The 16,736-nt window shown below is 33.7% G+C and overlaps 3 protein-coding genes across 3 annotated transcripts; all 3 read right to left on the bottom strand.

Moving 5' to 3' along the window:
• Window positions 1-7,205: 7,205 nt before the first annotated feature.
• Window positions 7,206-7,705, bottom strand: PHYBLDRAFT_181282 (hypothetical protein; the record flags this gene model as incomplete). The annotated part of the gene is made up of 2 exons (XM_018438444.1): window positions 7,206-7,324; window positions 7,404-7,705. Coding segments are annotated over 2 exons (421 nt in total), but the record flags the coding sequence as incomplete, so codon positions are not given.
• Window positions 7,706-12,620: 4,915 nt separating this feature from the next.
• PHYBLDRAFT_112501 (hypothetical protein) lies at window positions 12,621-14,407 on the bottom strand (the record flags this gene model as incomplete). Its single annotated transcript, XM_018428291.1, has 4 exons — window positions 12,621-12,805; window positions 12,952-13,584; window positions 13,673-14,089; window positions 14,215-14,407. 4 exons carry the CDS (start codon window positions 14,405-14,407, stop codon window positions 12,621-12,623), a joined length of 1,428 nt encoding a protein of 475 aa, XP_018291636.1.
• A 586-nt stretch (window positions 14,408-14,993) lies between these two features.
• Window positions 14,994-16,386, bottom strand: PHYBLDRAFT_71858 (carbohydrate-binding module family 13 protein; the record flags this gene model as incomplete). Its single annotated transcript, XM_018442551.1, has 8 exons — window positions 14,994-15,092; window positions 15,174-15,252; window positions 15,417-15,468; window positions 15,591-15,608; window positions 15,775-15,823; window positions 16,059-16,085; window positions 16,169-16,198; window positions 16,297-16,386. 8 exons carry the CDS (start codon window positions 16,384-16,386, stop codon window positions 14,994-14,996), a joined length of 444 nt encoding a protein of 147 aa, XP_018291635.1.
• Between the last annotated feature and the right edge of the window lie 350 nt (window positions 16,387-16,736).

Raw genomic sequence — 16,736 nt, 5'->3', positions numbered from 1 at the left:
TCCCTGACGCTTTAAACTCTTTATAGTCGTTTCTATTTCAGGAAATGAAGCTCCAGTTATGGACATACGACCAATGTCCTTTGAACCTTCTGTGGCTGTACATGAAGATAGAAGCTACTTTGAGCCTCAGCATACTATTCCTGTGATACAGCCTCCTGTGGCTCATGGAAATGGAAGCTCACGCTACAAGTCTGACTTTGAAGAGATGGAATATCTTGGAAAAGGTGGATTTGGTGAAGTAATCAAGGCCAAAAACAAGCTAGATGGAAGGTAGTATCAAATTGTAAACTTATTTATATACATTCAATTAATTAATTAGTTCATTTTTTCTTTTTAAAAAAAAACAAGATTGTATGCTGTCAAGAAAATTCGTCTTGATCCTAGAGATAGTGAAGATCTGCGCAAAATTTTACGTGAAGTCCAAACTTTATCTAGTTTACATCATCAATATGTTGTGAGATACTATGCAACATGGTTTGAAGGTAACTTATAGTGTATTTCTTTTATATAAATATGTGTGTGTGTCAATATATATATATATCATTTACCGTGTGTGTTACTTTAGATGAAGATGGATCAAACTGGAAGGACAGTGAGGACGAAGATTACACTGACGAAGACTCGGAAGATTATGAAGACGAAGACGATGAAGATGAAGATGTGAGAATGTTACAGAATCGCTATGACTTCTTGTCGGCAAAGCATTCGAAAAGCCAAAGTTACTCAGCAATTCGATTTGACGATGACGAAGACGAGGACGAAGAAGAAGAGGAGGAGGACGAAGAAGAAGATGGCTTGTCAGAGTACTCTGAGTCGGAATCTCAGGCAGATAACCACACTGCAACCTCTTCAGAAGACTTCATTTCATTTGCAGTCGATGGGGAAAACACTAAAGTCTCTGTATCATTGGCGGCTCCTTCGATAACAAACCAAAATTTAGCTCGGAAGGTGCTTGAGAAACTAAAGAGAATGCCACAGTCAGACAAAAGTTCGGAAAGTCAAAAGAAACCTCAAGAAAGAACACGAGTTCTTTATATTCAAATGGAATACTGTGAAAAAAAGACTCTGAGAGACGTTATTGATGAAGGCATTGATGAGCAAGAAGCATGGAGACTTTTCAGGCAGATCCTTGAAGGATTGGTTCACATTCATTCACAAGGAATGATCCATCGTGATCTCAAGCCTCCTAATATTTTTTTGGATTCCAACAACGACGTCAAGATTGGTGATTTTGGGTTAGCAACAACTAATCAAACCCTAGTCGAGGCTGCAGCGAATTCTTGTGGGCGGATGTCGCTGATGCCCCCGGACAGTCTTCATCCACGTTCTTTGGCAGATGGTGGCAGCTACAATGGATATTCTGCCACAAGTGCCAATGCGGGGGCTGAAGAGAGTATGACTACCGGTGTAGGAACCACGCTTTATGTGTCGCCAGAAGTAATGCCGAATCCTAATACAGGAGCAACTTCTAGTATGCGCTACAATCAAAAAGGTAAAAGCAAAAAAAAAAGAAAAAAAAAACTAGGCTGGTAATTTTACTCATTCTTATTATTGTTACTATCATGTCTTGGCACTTCTTTAATAATATGTTCTCTCCTCATTTTCCTTTGGCTTCTTTCTATTTTAGTTGACATGTTCTCGCTTGGTAAGAGCTCTGATATAGATTATCCAGTAATAACAGCAATAAAAAATAATCATATTCTTATTTTACTTTTTGTAGGAATCATATTCTTTGAAATGTGTTACAAATTTAGTACAGCCATGCAACGTGCAGTTGTAAGTTTCTGTGTTTTATAAAGCTCAAGTATAGAGTAAAATCATCTAACAACTATTGTATATATATATGTGTGTGTGTGTGTGTATATATTGAACTCATACTAGACACTTCAAGAACTGCGAACAGGAAAATTTCCTGCTGATTTCCCAAGTGATTATACTAGCCAGAAGGCTATTATAAATACATTGATATCTCCTTTACCGAAAGATCGACCCAACAGCTTTGAATTGTTAAGAAGTGATCTGTTACCTCCAAAACTGGTAAGATATATATATTAAGAGAAATTAAGTTTCATTCTTATCTTCATTCTACTTTTAGGAAGACGAATATATCAAAGAGTGTGTCCGAACAATAGGTATGATTTGTTTTTAAACTATGAAATCCAAAATACATATATAGCAACAAAAGTATTTAACTTTGTTGTTTTTTAGCTAATCCGAACACGCCTTATTACCACAAGTTGATGTCTGCAATGTTTTCCCAATCTTCGGATAGACACAAAGACTTTACTTATGATTATCAAGCCGTAAGTCACTACACAAGCAAACATATAGATATATACATTTTTTTGTTTTTTTTGTGTCTAGCCGGTAACTTGACTACTTATTAATGCATGTGTGTTTTGTTATAGCAAAATGAAAATCCTTTTGATCCGTTTAGTCACATATTTTATGATAAAATTCGTGAACAAATGATCAAAGTGTTTAGAAGACATGGTGCAATCGATGTATCTTCTCCACTACTCATCCCAAAAAACGACCTGTATGAATGGAATTGGAAGAACCCTGTTTACTTGATGGACTCACAAGGCTCCTTGAATCAGCTCCCATTTGACCAAACGGTTCCTTTTGCACGCTACATATCTCGGAAAAAAGGATTCCCGGAGCTCAAGAGATTTACATTTGATCGTGTCTATCGGTAAAGTAAAGACGTATATTTTACATCCTATGAAAATTATATATATAATCGCTTATTTCTAACTTATTTTATTTTATCTTATTTTTTTAGTGAAAACTCTACTGGTGGTCAGCCTGAATCAGTCTTGGAAGCTGATTTTGACATTGTTCACAAGGAGACTGCTCTAATGGTACCAGACGCAGAAGTACTGAAGGTTGTAGAGGAGGTATTGGAAGATTTGCCCCCATACAAGAATGGAAGATTCTATTTTCTGTTAAATCATGCTAGTATCACCGATATTATATTGGACAATTGCCGTGTACCAGATCACATCCGGAAAGGTGTCTTGGTGGCTCTGTCTAGTCTTGGGCGAACAACTTCGTTTGCAACAGTACGAAACGTATTGAAACTTAAATTTCATTTACAGAGAAGCATTCTAGATGAGCTGTCTATGTTTCATATGCAAGGTATGTACATATATATATAATCTTGATATAATTACAGAAAGTTGTCTGTAAAAAAAAATGGGGGATATAAAACATTAATAATAATTATTAGGTGACCTTGAGGTTATCAGTAAAAAGGTCGAAGGATTATTGAGTGTACCACACAAGGCAAAGTTTAAGGAATATGTGAACGAATTACGTACTTTGTTGACCATTACAAAATATATTGGTCTTCACCACAAGATTGTCTTCCATCCTTTGCTTGTGTAAGTATAACAAAAGAAGGGGAGTTTAATTTCAATGAAAATTAACCAAATAATAATAATCTAACCTTGACAATTGATACATAAAATGCTGCTGGTATTGTTATTTAATAGATACAACAATCACTTTTACAAAGGAGGAATGGTATTTGAGACAGTTACAAACACAATGAATTCAAAGAAGAAGGATGTTTTGGCTGTAGGAGGAAGGTAAGTTAAAGAAAGATAGTTAGATTGAACTTGGTTGGATCTGATGGTATTTTGAATAACAATAAAATGTGAATATTTCATTAGGTATGACATCTTGATTCAACACTTTGCCCATCCAAATGAATTAGCCAATCGAAGGTTGAGAGCAGTTGGTGTCAATATTGCTGTTCAGAAACTTATTCGACACTTGGACATGCATCAATCAGAACAAGTAAAGTTTCTTGTGAAATCAAAGAATGAAAAGATGAGAAGTTTTGGTATGTGGGCTCCAAAACAGGTAAGCTAATTATTATCATTATTTATAATACCTAAGAAAGTATCTAGTCAAATCAAATAGACAAGTACATATAATTTCAAGTATTTATGTTCTTATTGTATTAATTCACTTACTGGTTTGGGCTTGTAGTGCGATGTTTATGTTGCAAGCTTTGGTAAAGTTCTACTACAAGAACGACTTGAGATTGTGCGTGATTTGTGGAGCCACGGTTTGAGAGCGGATTTCCAGTATGATGATGGAAATAACCTAACCCCAGAGGCTCTGGTTTCCCACTGTAAGAAGGCGAGTATCAATTGGGTTGTGATTGTGAAGCACAAAAGTACGGAAGGAAAGGCTACCAGTCACCAGGGCAGTGATAGTGGAACGACTGTCAAGGTCAAGGATGTCCTGCGCAAGTCAGAAACCGAAGTACCAAAGGCAGAGTTATGTATATGGCTTTCAGCTGAAATTGGAGAGCAAATGAAAGTAGACCACAGCCATTCAATGGGAAAAATACGTAACAAACATGATCTTAAGACAAAAGATGCAGCAGAAGCTGGTAAGCTTAGTGTACAAACTCCCATATATATATATATATATATATATATATATATATATAAACTGATTACATTTTGCTGTATTGGGTATTATTTTTATTACTCTCTTAATTAACAAAAAAACCCTATTTGACTGATTGTTTTGCTTAGCAAGAAATGACTTTTCCCATGAATTAGCAAAAGGCGATACAGTTGATCACAAGAAAAACGATTTTGATATCCAGATAATATACAACGAAGGACGTGGAAAAGGACAAACAAAAATGAAACAAAAGCACAAGACAGTTTTGATAGATAAAGGTATATTCTAATGTTTAATTTTATTTATTAATATAAGTAAAAAAATTCAAAAGTAATGCTATTACCATTGCCTTTACCATCTTCATTTACTTATTTTTGTCTCTTCATTTTCATTTCCATTTCTCGTATTCTTTGCAAACAAGCCATTCATTGCCTTTCACCCATTATGGAAAACTTGACAAAGGGAGATGTACAGGTGATCGCATTCGATTTATCGAAAGAGCTTGTTAAGCGTATGACAGAATATCCATTTTGGCAAGATGAAGGATTCAAGAAGTTGTTGGAATGTGCAGGCATAAGTCAACGCGACATCTTAAACCGGGTACGTCAAGCAGTTCAAAAATTGATTGATGCCAAGCACAAGTGTGTCTGGCTATACTCTCACAAAGATGACTTTGCTCTTCTCTGCTTTTTACCCTAAGTAATAATAATAATAAAAATAATAATAATAATAATAATAGTAATAATAAAAATAATAATAATATAATAATAATAAAACCTAAAAAAAAATACATCACTTTATTTAGACATCTATATGCCTATATCTATACGTTTACATACATATGTATATAACTTTTTTGCTTTCAGTATAAAGGTTATTCAGCTACAACTCTAAATTTATAGTATTTTTATTTTGTCCCTTTGTTTTTGTACTGTGAATACAACAGAGAACCGTGGTGTACATGAATAAAGTGCTTAAGCTGGGAAGCCAATGATTACAGTGTATGCTGCTGTCCTTTTAATGGATGGAGTAGTGAAGGGTTTTTGGATTAATGGCATATATCAAAACGGTTAAAGGAACAAACTTAGCTTTTGTGCCCTCGTTATCTTCAAAGGTGAAGAAAAAAAGAAAAATCTGAATTTTTATACGCATTTCTTTCTTTGCTTCTGCTTAAATATGCTTACTGCACATAGCTTTGATTATTTATATATGTATGAGTTTGCAGGTATCGTAAAACATAAAATGTACAAAAAGAGATTGTTAGTGTTTGTATGACTGGTGAATGCTTATTATTTCTACAAGACTTACCAAAATACAATACTTATGTATGCACGAACACAAACACAGGTACAACCATAAATATAACCAAAAACACAAGCACAAGCACAATAAAAAAAACGGAAAGGAAAGGGAAAAACGCCATATTGGCATTCTTGTTGGTGTTGGTGTCTCAAGTCATGTGGACTTGATTCCCTTGGTTAATCCAATTAGGATAAAGAGGGACATTTTGGTTTTTGTATTTCTGTCTTTCTTGTAGGGATTGGCTCACAAAACCTTGTGATAAATTCAAGTTCATACCAAATTGGTCATACTTCTGACTGGAAATAAATACAGTTAACAGGGACACGCACGCACATACGAACACTTAATCTTACCTAAAAATTATTGAATTGTTATTTGGAACTTAAAGTTCCTCATGATAGCTGTACGGGCTGATTAAAAGGTCAATTGGATGGGGGGCTAAATTCCCAATCCTTCGTATTTCAGAATACCGCCAGCTTCGTAGATCATGACCTTTGTTCTAAATGTCGGCCATAAGAAGAAATCTTGGAATATTTGTTTTTGGCCAACTGTCCTCGAACAAGCCTCGTACGAAGTATAGTAATATTCTAGATTTGTTTACACTAGCTGCTGGCCAAAACAAATGCACTTCTAGCCACCCTGAAATATGTCCACCTATCAATCTCCAAAACACATTCACACTCTGAACGTGGCCTTCATCATACATGTCATAGGGCGGATACACTGGACCTGCATTATAGATTAACAGCGTTTTCCTTTGTGGCAGTTGCTAAGCCAACTATGGCGATAATATGCTTCTTATAATAAGACACCTAACCTTCTGAATTTTTTTCTTTTTCTCTCTTTCTCCATAATTATCTTTGTAAAGCTACAATTTTTCTCTCTAAGGCATAAAGAAATATTCCTCAACATCTTGGAACTTTGCATTGAAACAAATCAATATATATATAAAGCCATTACAGTACTAATAGTAAATGTCTCTGGTTTTTCTCTTGAAAAAAGAATAAGTTACTTGTTTGCTTTTAACACTTTTTTGTAGTCAATTTTGCCTACTTGTAAGAACAATAAAAAAACTTGCTGTTGTGCCCTTGAACAAAAAACGCACAGACCAATTTAGAGTAACCTACAAATCGCCGTTATATAATTTTGTACTCCATCTTTAGAGCTATTACCATACCGATCAAGACTAAACCCTTCATTACTGCTTTACTTCTTTTCTTCTTTACTTCCGTTTGCAGAGTCACTTTCATAAGTATTTTGAGTAAATATTATTAGCTGCACCTTCTCTTAATACAGTTACACAAAACCAGTAAAAATAATATATGTCTATGTCACGTTTGCTCTGACGTAGGTATCTAAGACTGACAAAAAGCGCAGTCCTAATCTTAAATCTCAGATGCAAATTTTTTTGTTACATATAGAACCTCTCCAACGCGTGTCGTTTGTTTTCTCCTTGAGCAACAACAGTCCCGGTTTCATAGTGAGGCGTCTCTTGCGACCGTTGCAGGGAGATTCTTCCATGCTACAAGCATCGGAAAGTGAAAGTTGTTACTCGCCAGCTCAGTTAATTCTGAGAAGTCGTGGGGCATGGTCTCTTTTCATTTATGGAAGGACTACTGTGTACATCGCATCGCCAATGTGGAATCATGATGCTGGGGGGAGGGAGGTCTAACCTGTGGTGAGATGTGCTGGCTCTTCACTGCTAACCTGACTGAACTCTTTAACGGCTGACGGTGAAGCTACTGGTAGTCGAATGAGCTGGACCTTATCACCTAGTGGTAAGTTCTCTGGCGAGTTCGCACCCACATTACTCGGTGACGAGATGTGGGGCTGGATGAACGGGTGCTTTCCGTTGGTTTGCCACCATTCCAGCACCTCCTTCGCTACCAAGTCAGGTTTACGTCCTGAAGGAGATTGAGCCGCGTAATGCGGGGACAAAGAACTTGGTGTCATGCTTTTTATTCTTTTACTCATGTAAAAGAACATTAAGTGAAATTCAATCAAATAGAATAGTTTCTTTACGTGTATCTTTAAATAAATAAATAAAGTCTTTTTTTAACTAGTATCGTCTCCAATAAAAAAAAACACGCTTTTAAACTTTTTTTTTTTACTTGATTGAAGAGCTCAATGTTGTAATTAGGAAAGCTTATTTATAAGAAAAATTTAATCTAATTGAATAAATCTAAAAAGAAATAAAATAATATTTGTATATTATAACGTGGGACTTTTAACGGTGTTTAACTGTAGATGCTGTTTTTGTTTATAAAGTATATAAATTGCATAATAATGTTTGATGATGCTGATGCCGTGAATTGTATAGTATTGAATTTGGCTAATCCGATGGAGATTTTAAAGAGGATGCAATGGAATGAGAGAAAGAAAAAGAGAGAAAGAGAGAGAAAACAAAAAAAAACGAAGAGAAATAGAAAAGAAGGCATCTAGATTAAATACTCAAGTAAAGTCCTCATTGTGTTTACACAGACTGTGCACAGATAAGTCAATTTGAATGTATTTATGGAACAAGAATCATTATCTACGAGCATTTTCGTACGTTGAACATCAGTGACTACTTGATACTCTCCGTTCGCTATTGAATATACATACATACATACAGGCACAATCATATTCACGGTGCAAAAGATAATTTGAAATCAAAAAAGTGTAAATAAGTATTGACAGTTGCAAAATACATCTTTCAATATCCTGTATCAGAATAGCTCGCCAAATATGCACAGGTCGTTTTTATATTACAGTTCTTAAATACAAGTTATAGATGATTTTAGAGTATTGTTCTGCTTTTATTTTTAGGTCGCATTAAAAGTGTATCCATAGTTACATATTTTGATAAAGTGCCAGAGCTTGTTTTAGAGAATTTATATAATTGCCACCGCATCAACTCTGTTCATAAACAAATCGACATTGGTTTTGAGTAAGCCAAATATTTTGGCCAGACTCTTTTATAGCTAAGTCCTTAGCAACTATCGAGTATTTTGCTTTTCTCACTTTAGCTATACTCAAAATGAAGTTTTTAGTATAATTTCAAAGGCGTGGCATTTTGGATTAAAGTAGTTTCAGATTTTATTCACTCTTTCTAGATTTAAAGATGATAAAGTATACATTTTACATGAACAATAAACTATTGGTTTTTACCAATAACAAATTATCTTTTGTTTAATTGTAATGCAATTGTTTTACAGATGACATTTCCAAACAAACAAACAAATTTTATCCAATTTAAATGTTATTATTATGATGTTTTGATACCTCTTTAGACACACGCTTCAACAAAAACTTATATAATTTTAGCCTAGCTATAAAGATTCTGCGAGACAAATTTCTCTCAAGAAAAGGCAAATAGTTATTCTAGATTGATATAGAAAACTATTGTAGACCTTAGGAAATACTGTAATTTTTGAGTTATTTAATAAAAGTGGTTTACAAGTGTTTTAACCTGTTTAAAAATCATCTCATTTCGGGGATACTTACAAAAGATTGCACTAAAAGAAGATTAATTGAACATTTTCTTAAAAAGCTTTGTAAGTAACTTATAATTATACACGAGGTTACTATTTACTAATATATACCAGGAGTTTGATATGGTTTTATGTTTATTATATTTGTAAAGTCCTTCAAAGTGGTATAGGATATATATGTATTGAGGATACTTTAAAACAAAGGGTGTTATTATATATTTAAGATTATACTCAATATTCCATCTTGGGTGTAACTGGCTCAAATTATACTTAGAGGGGGAGCTTCTGAGGACTTTACTATATATTGAGTTTGCTCATGGGCAATATCGCTCTATATATGAGCAGAGCTTATTAATTAGCAAATATATTCCGATCCTATAGTAAGTATTGGTGCTTCTTTGAGGTATACAATTAAGACTGTGGAGGTTATGTAGCCTATCAACAATTGAAGTAATACTTAAACAAAATCTGTATTTCACGTAGAAAAAAAACGCTTTCATCTCTTCAAACTCTTATTTATTTTTAATTTTAATTTACTGATTGATTGATTGATACTAGCGATAATACCAGTATTTTTTTTTATATGTATATTGATTTCGAATATTGAAAATATTTATGAAAATAGTTAATAGTTATCATGACTTATAATATATCAAAAAATCCCTCAGAATCTGATATTATTGTCACACAAAAATTGGATTTATTATTTATTGGTAACAGTAACCACAGGCAAACACATATAGACTTTGATTTTATTTCCAAAAAAAGGGGGATAAATGTATAAACTACTTATGTGTTCCGTATATGTACAATAGTTTTAAGCAATATTTGTGTATTTGTGTGGGGGGAATATATGGCAGACACTATATCTAAAGCAACTAGAATAAGTTGCTTTCTTATATGCGTATGGTCACATGCGATATAGTTTCAATTGATGATTTTGTTTTTGTCAATTTTTTGACTTTAAATATGTGTAATAAAGAAAAAGAAATGCCAAGCTTAATTGTCCAAATTAACTTGCATTATGATATCAAATCCTGTGTGTGTGTATTTTTATTTTCTATGTATTATAAATTGTATTTTGTGAATAAAAATAAAAATAAAATTTAGAGTGTGAGAAAGAAATTGGTTCAAGAACAAAATTACTTTTAAGCAACAGTGTTGATCTTTTTCGGTTTTGATTTACCATTTCAGTCATAAGTATTATTATGATTTGTTTTCTTTTTCTTTTGTTTTTATTTATTTCCTTTTGGTTATATATATATTGTATGCAGTTTACAGTTAAACAAGGCAGTAAGAATAAATAAGCAAGTATGGGAAAACAGGTACAGATATATATATATATATATAAGTCTGTAAAGCAAGGTTAAAAGAAATGTCTATTATACCACACTATACTACACTCACACACGCAGAGAGACGAGGTGAGATGAGATTTTAAGGGTAGTCAGAATATGATTTCTAAGCAGGTAACTATATTATTTCTTGATTGTATTGTCTAAATACAAAAGTATCAGGTTTGTGCCATGGTGATCAACGGATAAATAGAGTAGTTTTGTTTTGATATTATTTATGCTTGTCTGTGGTAGATATATATATTATCTATATAATGCTCGGTACCAATCGACCGTCAATGATCCTAAGGTTTTCCCCAATTTCGGGAGTAATCTCATGGAGCGAAAGAATATATATATATATACATTAAAGCTGTGTGGTACACACTCGGCGGATATGTCTGCTGTCATTTGTGGGATACACAGGTTACAGTCCTTATATATATATATATAATTTATACTTTCAAAACTTAGTCTAAGCCAAACTTTGAATTGATTTTTGTGCCAACCGATATATTTATTTGTTTAACAATACAGCTCTTTATACCCATAATCTTTAGACAGGTAAGATATTTGTGAGACCATGCTTAATGATGTTGCTACTATTACAGCTATAAAGCGCAAGAATGAAATAAAAAGGATATATATATAAAGACTTGTTACCCAGCCCACTTTTATGAATAATTATGCTTATGCTTATGATTATGATTATGATTATGATTATGATTATGATTATGATTATGATTATGATATGTGTGTGATGATTAGTATTATAGTTTAAAAGGTTTTTGTCGAATGATTTTTTTATAAAGAAGAATAAGAAGAAGAAGAGGAAGGGAAATTAAAATTTAGACGTACAATGTAGGTAATCGCTTAGAAACAGGAGACTTTCTAATATGTAAATGAGGTAAAATGGCGAGCTTGAAAAAAAAATACACTCTTTTTCCCTTTCTTTCCCTTTATATCCCTTTCTCCCTCTTCCACCCTCCCACCAGCACACACACACACACACACACACGCACACACTATCTCTCTACCCACTCTCTCACCCACTCACTTCCTTCCCCACTCTATTTTTGCTTTTGTCTTTGTCTTTATTTATGCTTGTGTGTATGTTTCCTTTTCTGTATATCTGTCGGACGAACTGAATTTATCTCTCTCTCTCTCTCTTTCTGTGTGTGTAATGTGTGTAATGTGTGATTTTTCCCTTTGACCTTTTAAGGCAACACAAGGGTCGTACCACACACTTTTGTGCATAAATATAACATCGTCCCGCTCGGCGTAACACCAAAACAGTACCTGGGAATAGGAAGAGAGAGAGAGAGAGAAAGAAAGAGAGAGAAAATAAGTAAAGTAAAATAAAGCGCTATACACAAAATTATATAAAAAATATATAAATTTATACATCCGTACACATACACAAATACCCATATACACATATAAATATAAATATATATATATTGCTTTACTGAAGAAGTGTATAGTCAAAGTAATAGATTATTTTTTATTTTGATTTTGATTATTATTATTTTTTGGTTTGCCCAAGATTTCATAAACATATATAATTCTTGTTTTTTTTGTTTGGTTTTGGTTGGAAAATAGAATACAAGGAAATGGCGTAATTTACAGATGTCTGTGTTATGAAAAAGAAAGATACAATAATAATAGTAATAGTAATAGTAATAGTAATAGTAATAATAGTAGTAGTAGTAGTAGTAGTAGTAAATAACAGTGGTAGTAAAATAGAAGAAAGACAGAAAGAAAGAAAGAAAAACTAATAATATAAGAAGAAAAAATACATAGAAGAGAGAGGAGGTTTGAAGGGGAGGGAAGGTTAATGGTTGCTGCTGTTGCTGTTGCTGTTGCTGTTGCTGTTGCTGTTGTTGTTGTTAAAGAAGTATATTGGTTAGGTTTTTAAGATCGTCGGAAAGAAAAATGGGCAAAATCTTCTTTGGTTCTCTTGTTTTTTTTTTGGTATTTTTTTGGTCTTTAGTCTTTAGTCTTTTTCCGTATTTTCTCTTGTTTTTTCTTTTTTGAAGCTCTTTTTGTTTTTTGCTTTTTAGTTACTCTTTATATTATTATTTCAAGGTGAATTGGCCGCTGCCTTTTCAGCCATCATGGCTACAATGGCTACACCGACAATTCGAGAGTGTTTGACGATACCAACAGACAGTCGAGAAGCAATTGATTCTGGAAGGAGTTCTTTGAGAGTTTTGCAGACCCGAGGATGAAATGATGGATAATCTTCATAAATACTACCGCTAATTGCTAATCAAATCCAAAAAAAATGCATATAACGGTAATGTAAGTATATTACATACACAAAGAATCATTATTATTATTCTCTCTCTCTCTCTTTCTCTTTGCTTCTCATAATAATATCCATATATTGTATTTAAAAAAAATGAACTTACAAATTGCGTATCCTTCTTCTTCTTCGCCCATGCCTATTCCACTATCAACCATTCGTTTGACAACTGCTGCTAGCGATGCACCCACAAGCATCGCTGCTCTGGTACCCACTAATTCACACACTCGCCTGACCATCTCTCGGTCGGCCAGAGTTGTTTTTGAGATATCCAACATGTCTTCCAGCACGATCCGGGTGTCTTCCAAAGTATCCGAATCATCCCCTTCACAGACATACATATAGCTGGTGTCGAAGCTGTGGGTTGTATTCAAAGTCTCTGAACAGTCTCCTCCGAACAACAGATCCCGATCGACAAGGTAGATCAGGATTCCACGTACCAACTCACCCAAAAATATACCAGTCGTCATCTTTTCGAACATGTGGAACTGTGGGTTGATCGACTCTCGGTCTAGTTTGCGGTCGAACCAGGTGCAAGGTAAGGTGCGTCGAGAGGATCCAAAATTTCCCCACTCTGTATTGATGATCACGTCCCGGTCCCGAGTGGTGGGTTGGTCGCGTAGTTTGGTAACATTTGATGTGCGTTCGTAGTACGCGCAATTGGTGCCTAGACTGTGTACTATTCCAATCCGTGTACACGGATGTTGATAAGCATGTGCCAAGAGAGTACAGACAGCATCTATAATAATATGTATATATAAAAAAAACACAGAACAGGTTAATACCAAATATATAAAATATTTATGTATTATTATGATTATTTTTACCATTTGCTATTGCAACTATTCGAACCGGTAGTCCCTTGAGCCTCACACGTTCATGTAATAATTTCACAATGTCGACACCTACACCATTTGGATAACTAATGCCATGGCCTAGCGAGAGTACCTTGCCACTGTCCAGGCCAGTCTGTCTGATTGCGAAACCAAAGGAGACTGCCATTGGGTAGACAAAGAGATCTTGGGTATTTACTCTGGTCAGAAAATCCGAAAAACATTCGACCACATAGTCGATCAGGACCGTAAAGTCGTCTCCACTCGTCAGGTCTTGGGGAATTTTGTATTGGTACTGGTTGATGGCCAGTTTTCCATTGTCGCCTTTTAACTTTACTTGACAAGCGTAAATGTCCATTCCAGCGATTTCGAGGGCCAGGTATGTTCCCTTTTCGTTTCCAGTTGGATATCCTTTACATATATATATATATATATATATATGTATACATTTATTTATTAATATTAAGAGAAATTTAAATGTAATGGAAGTGTAATGAAGTATGTCAAATAGACTTTTTTTAAAAAAATTATTTTACCGGTTACGTAAGTTGGAATCATATTCAGGTCACTCGAACGATCGTCTGCTAATCCTGCCCTGAGCTCATTATCAAAGTGTTGAATGACATTGACAAGACAATTGTGATCGAGGTCAAATAGATTACGAAGTTCCTCAATCGCTTGCCGTTGTTCGGGATTGCCGTGGTGTGGGTGCTCCTGTAGAGGATCCATTCCCGAGATGAAAAAAAAGAAGGAAAGATAGTATAAAAGTAAGAATAAGAAATGATGATGAAGAAAGAAATTAGGTAATGAAATGAAAATGAAAATGAAAATGAAAGTGAGTGTAAATAATAATAAAAATATAAAAATATAAAAATAAAATAAAAATAAAAATTGGACCGACTATATATATATATTATATAATTAAGAAAGAGTATATATATATATGTGTGTGTGTGTGTGTGTGAGTGAGTGAGTAAGGGGAGGGGAATAAACCTTTTTGTATAAATTTAATTTAATTTAATTTAATTTTATTAAGAGAAGCGGGAGAGTAGCGGGACAATCTGATGAGAGTGATCAGATGATCAGAGAGTGTAAAACGGGAATATTTTATTACAATTGTTTTTAGTAGTGATAAATAATAATAATAATAATAATGATGGATTTATGGCTTGATGGTGACGGCGACAATGATGGTGACAGTAATAGTGACGATGACAATATCAGTGATAATGATAATGATTATTTTTATTTTTATTGTTACTGTTACTGTTACTATAGATACGACCACCACTACTACTGTTGTTGTTGTTGTTCTTTATTCCTGATAAGGTTCAATAACCCATTGCTGGTTATCATTATCTTCTGGTTGGCGAAGACCCAAGGTGGCTCTATTACCGTCCTTGCCACTTCCTCCCTAAATAATGTAATAAGAACATAAATTAATTTGAATTGCATTGAATTTATACATAAATTTGCCTATTGCTCTGTCGCCTACCTTAATTTCAAGTACAAGACGTGGGTCAGCAATCACATAAATGAACCCATCTCTGTAAGCCCATCTTTGGTTGTGTGCCCTGATGATGAAGGAACACAAGACAGGAAAGAAATGAAAGTAAAATAATCAGTTCACAAATCAAAGTACAGCATACAAAGGGAATAATTGTCTATATATCTATATATTGATGTGTACACGTATTCATGGGCGAATAATAATCTTATTGTTGAACATATACTTTACATGGTGTATTTACGCTCGTATTGAACAACCATCGTGTCTGCCTTCAAGTCACCTTTTTTATACATATACAATATCATTATTAATCGATGACGATTTGTTATCCCTCTCTATCTTTCTATGTTTATATCTTTCTATTTTGCTAGTAATTCAGCCGTATTATTTTCTCTCTTGTACCTCCTCTAATGTCAACAACTATAAAAGGATAACCAATAATCAGTAACCAAGACAATAAATTATTAAGCAGTAATTGTTCAAAATTATATATATATATAGTATATGTAATAGAAAAGAAAAAGAGTTATTAGTGAGAAAATAAACTATGAATACACTACACCACATATTGTATTGTATTACTTACCCAAATTTGACTTTTTGTTGGTCAAGAAACCATCATCGAATCTCCATAGCTACAAAATATTGAAAGCCAGTTTAAATTTTTCTATATTTATATTTTATACATTATATAAAAGTATCTGAAAACCAACCAACCACCCAAATAATAGTAACCTCTTTCTTTTACTTCTTTTATTTTACTTTTCTCTCTCTCTCTCTCTTTCTCTCTACATAGCTGTGGGCCTGTGCCTGTGTTTGTGCTTTCAGGAACACAAAGGCTTATTTTACTGCTAAATACCCTTAAATTACCTGGTTTTGGTTATCGTCTCCTCCTTTCTATAGTATTTTTTTTAAGAAAAAAACCAAAAAACAAAATTGAGTTATGTTTATCATATTATAGTATATTTGTAAAGCTCTACCTGAGGCCAGACAATCACTGCAGAATCGGACTAATAAGTGGCAATAGTTTGTTGTATTATTTGTTTATTTGTTTGGATAAGCAAACCTTTATTCAAATCATGATATCTTTATGCATCAGTTTACTTACAGTCAACTCGCCCATAAACACGTCAAGGACATTGTCGCTGTTGAGGGATTTGATATAGAAATAGCCTTCTGTGGGGAACCCGTACTTCATTTTTTTTTATATGTATTATTTATTTATTTTTGGTTTGTGTATATGTGGTACAAGCTAAAGAAGAAGAAGGAGGAGGAAGAAGAAGAGAAAGCAAAGAAGTCCAGTCTAATATAGACAAAAAGGCTAAAAAGGCTTGGCAGCCAAAATATATAATAGTAATGAATTTTTTATTTTTAAAATACATATTTAATATAGTATAATATACACATGTGGGTGTGGGTGAGTGAGTGTGTACATATTTGTAAATAACAATACACTATATACATGTACAATTACAGAAGAATATGAAAGCGAGCAGAAAAATATATATTTATATAAAGGAAAATATGTATCCGTGTCCATGTCCGTGT

Source organism: Phycomyces blakesleeanus, assembly GCF_001638985.1.
Source record: "Phycomyces blakesleeanus NRRL 1555(-) unplaced genomic scaffold PHYBLscaffold_10, whole genome shotgun sequence".
Taxonomy (NCBI): Eukaryota; Fungi; Mucoromycota; class Mucoromycetes; order Mucorales; family Phycomycetaceae; genus Phycomyces; species Phycomyces blakesleeanus.
This window is presented reverse-complemented; position numbering and strand designations above follow the sequence as displayed.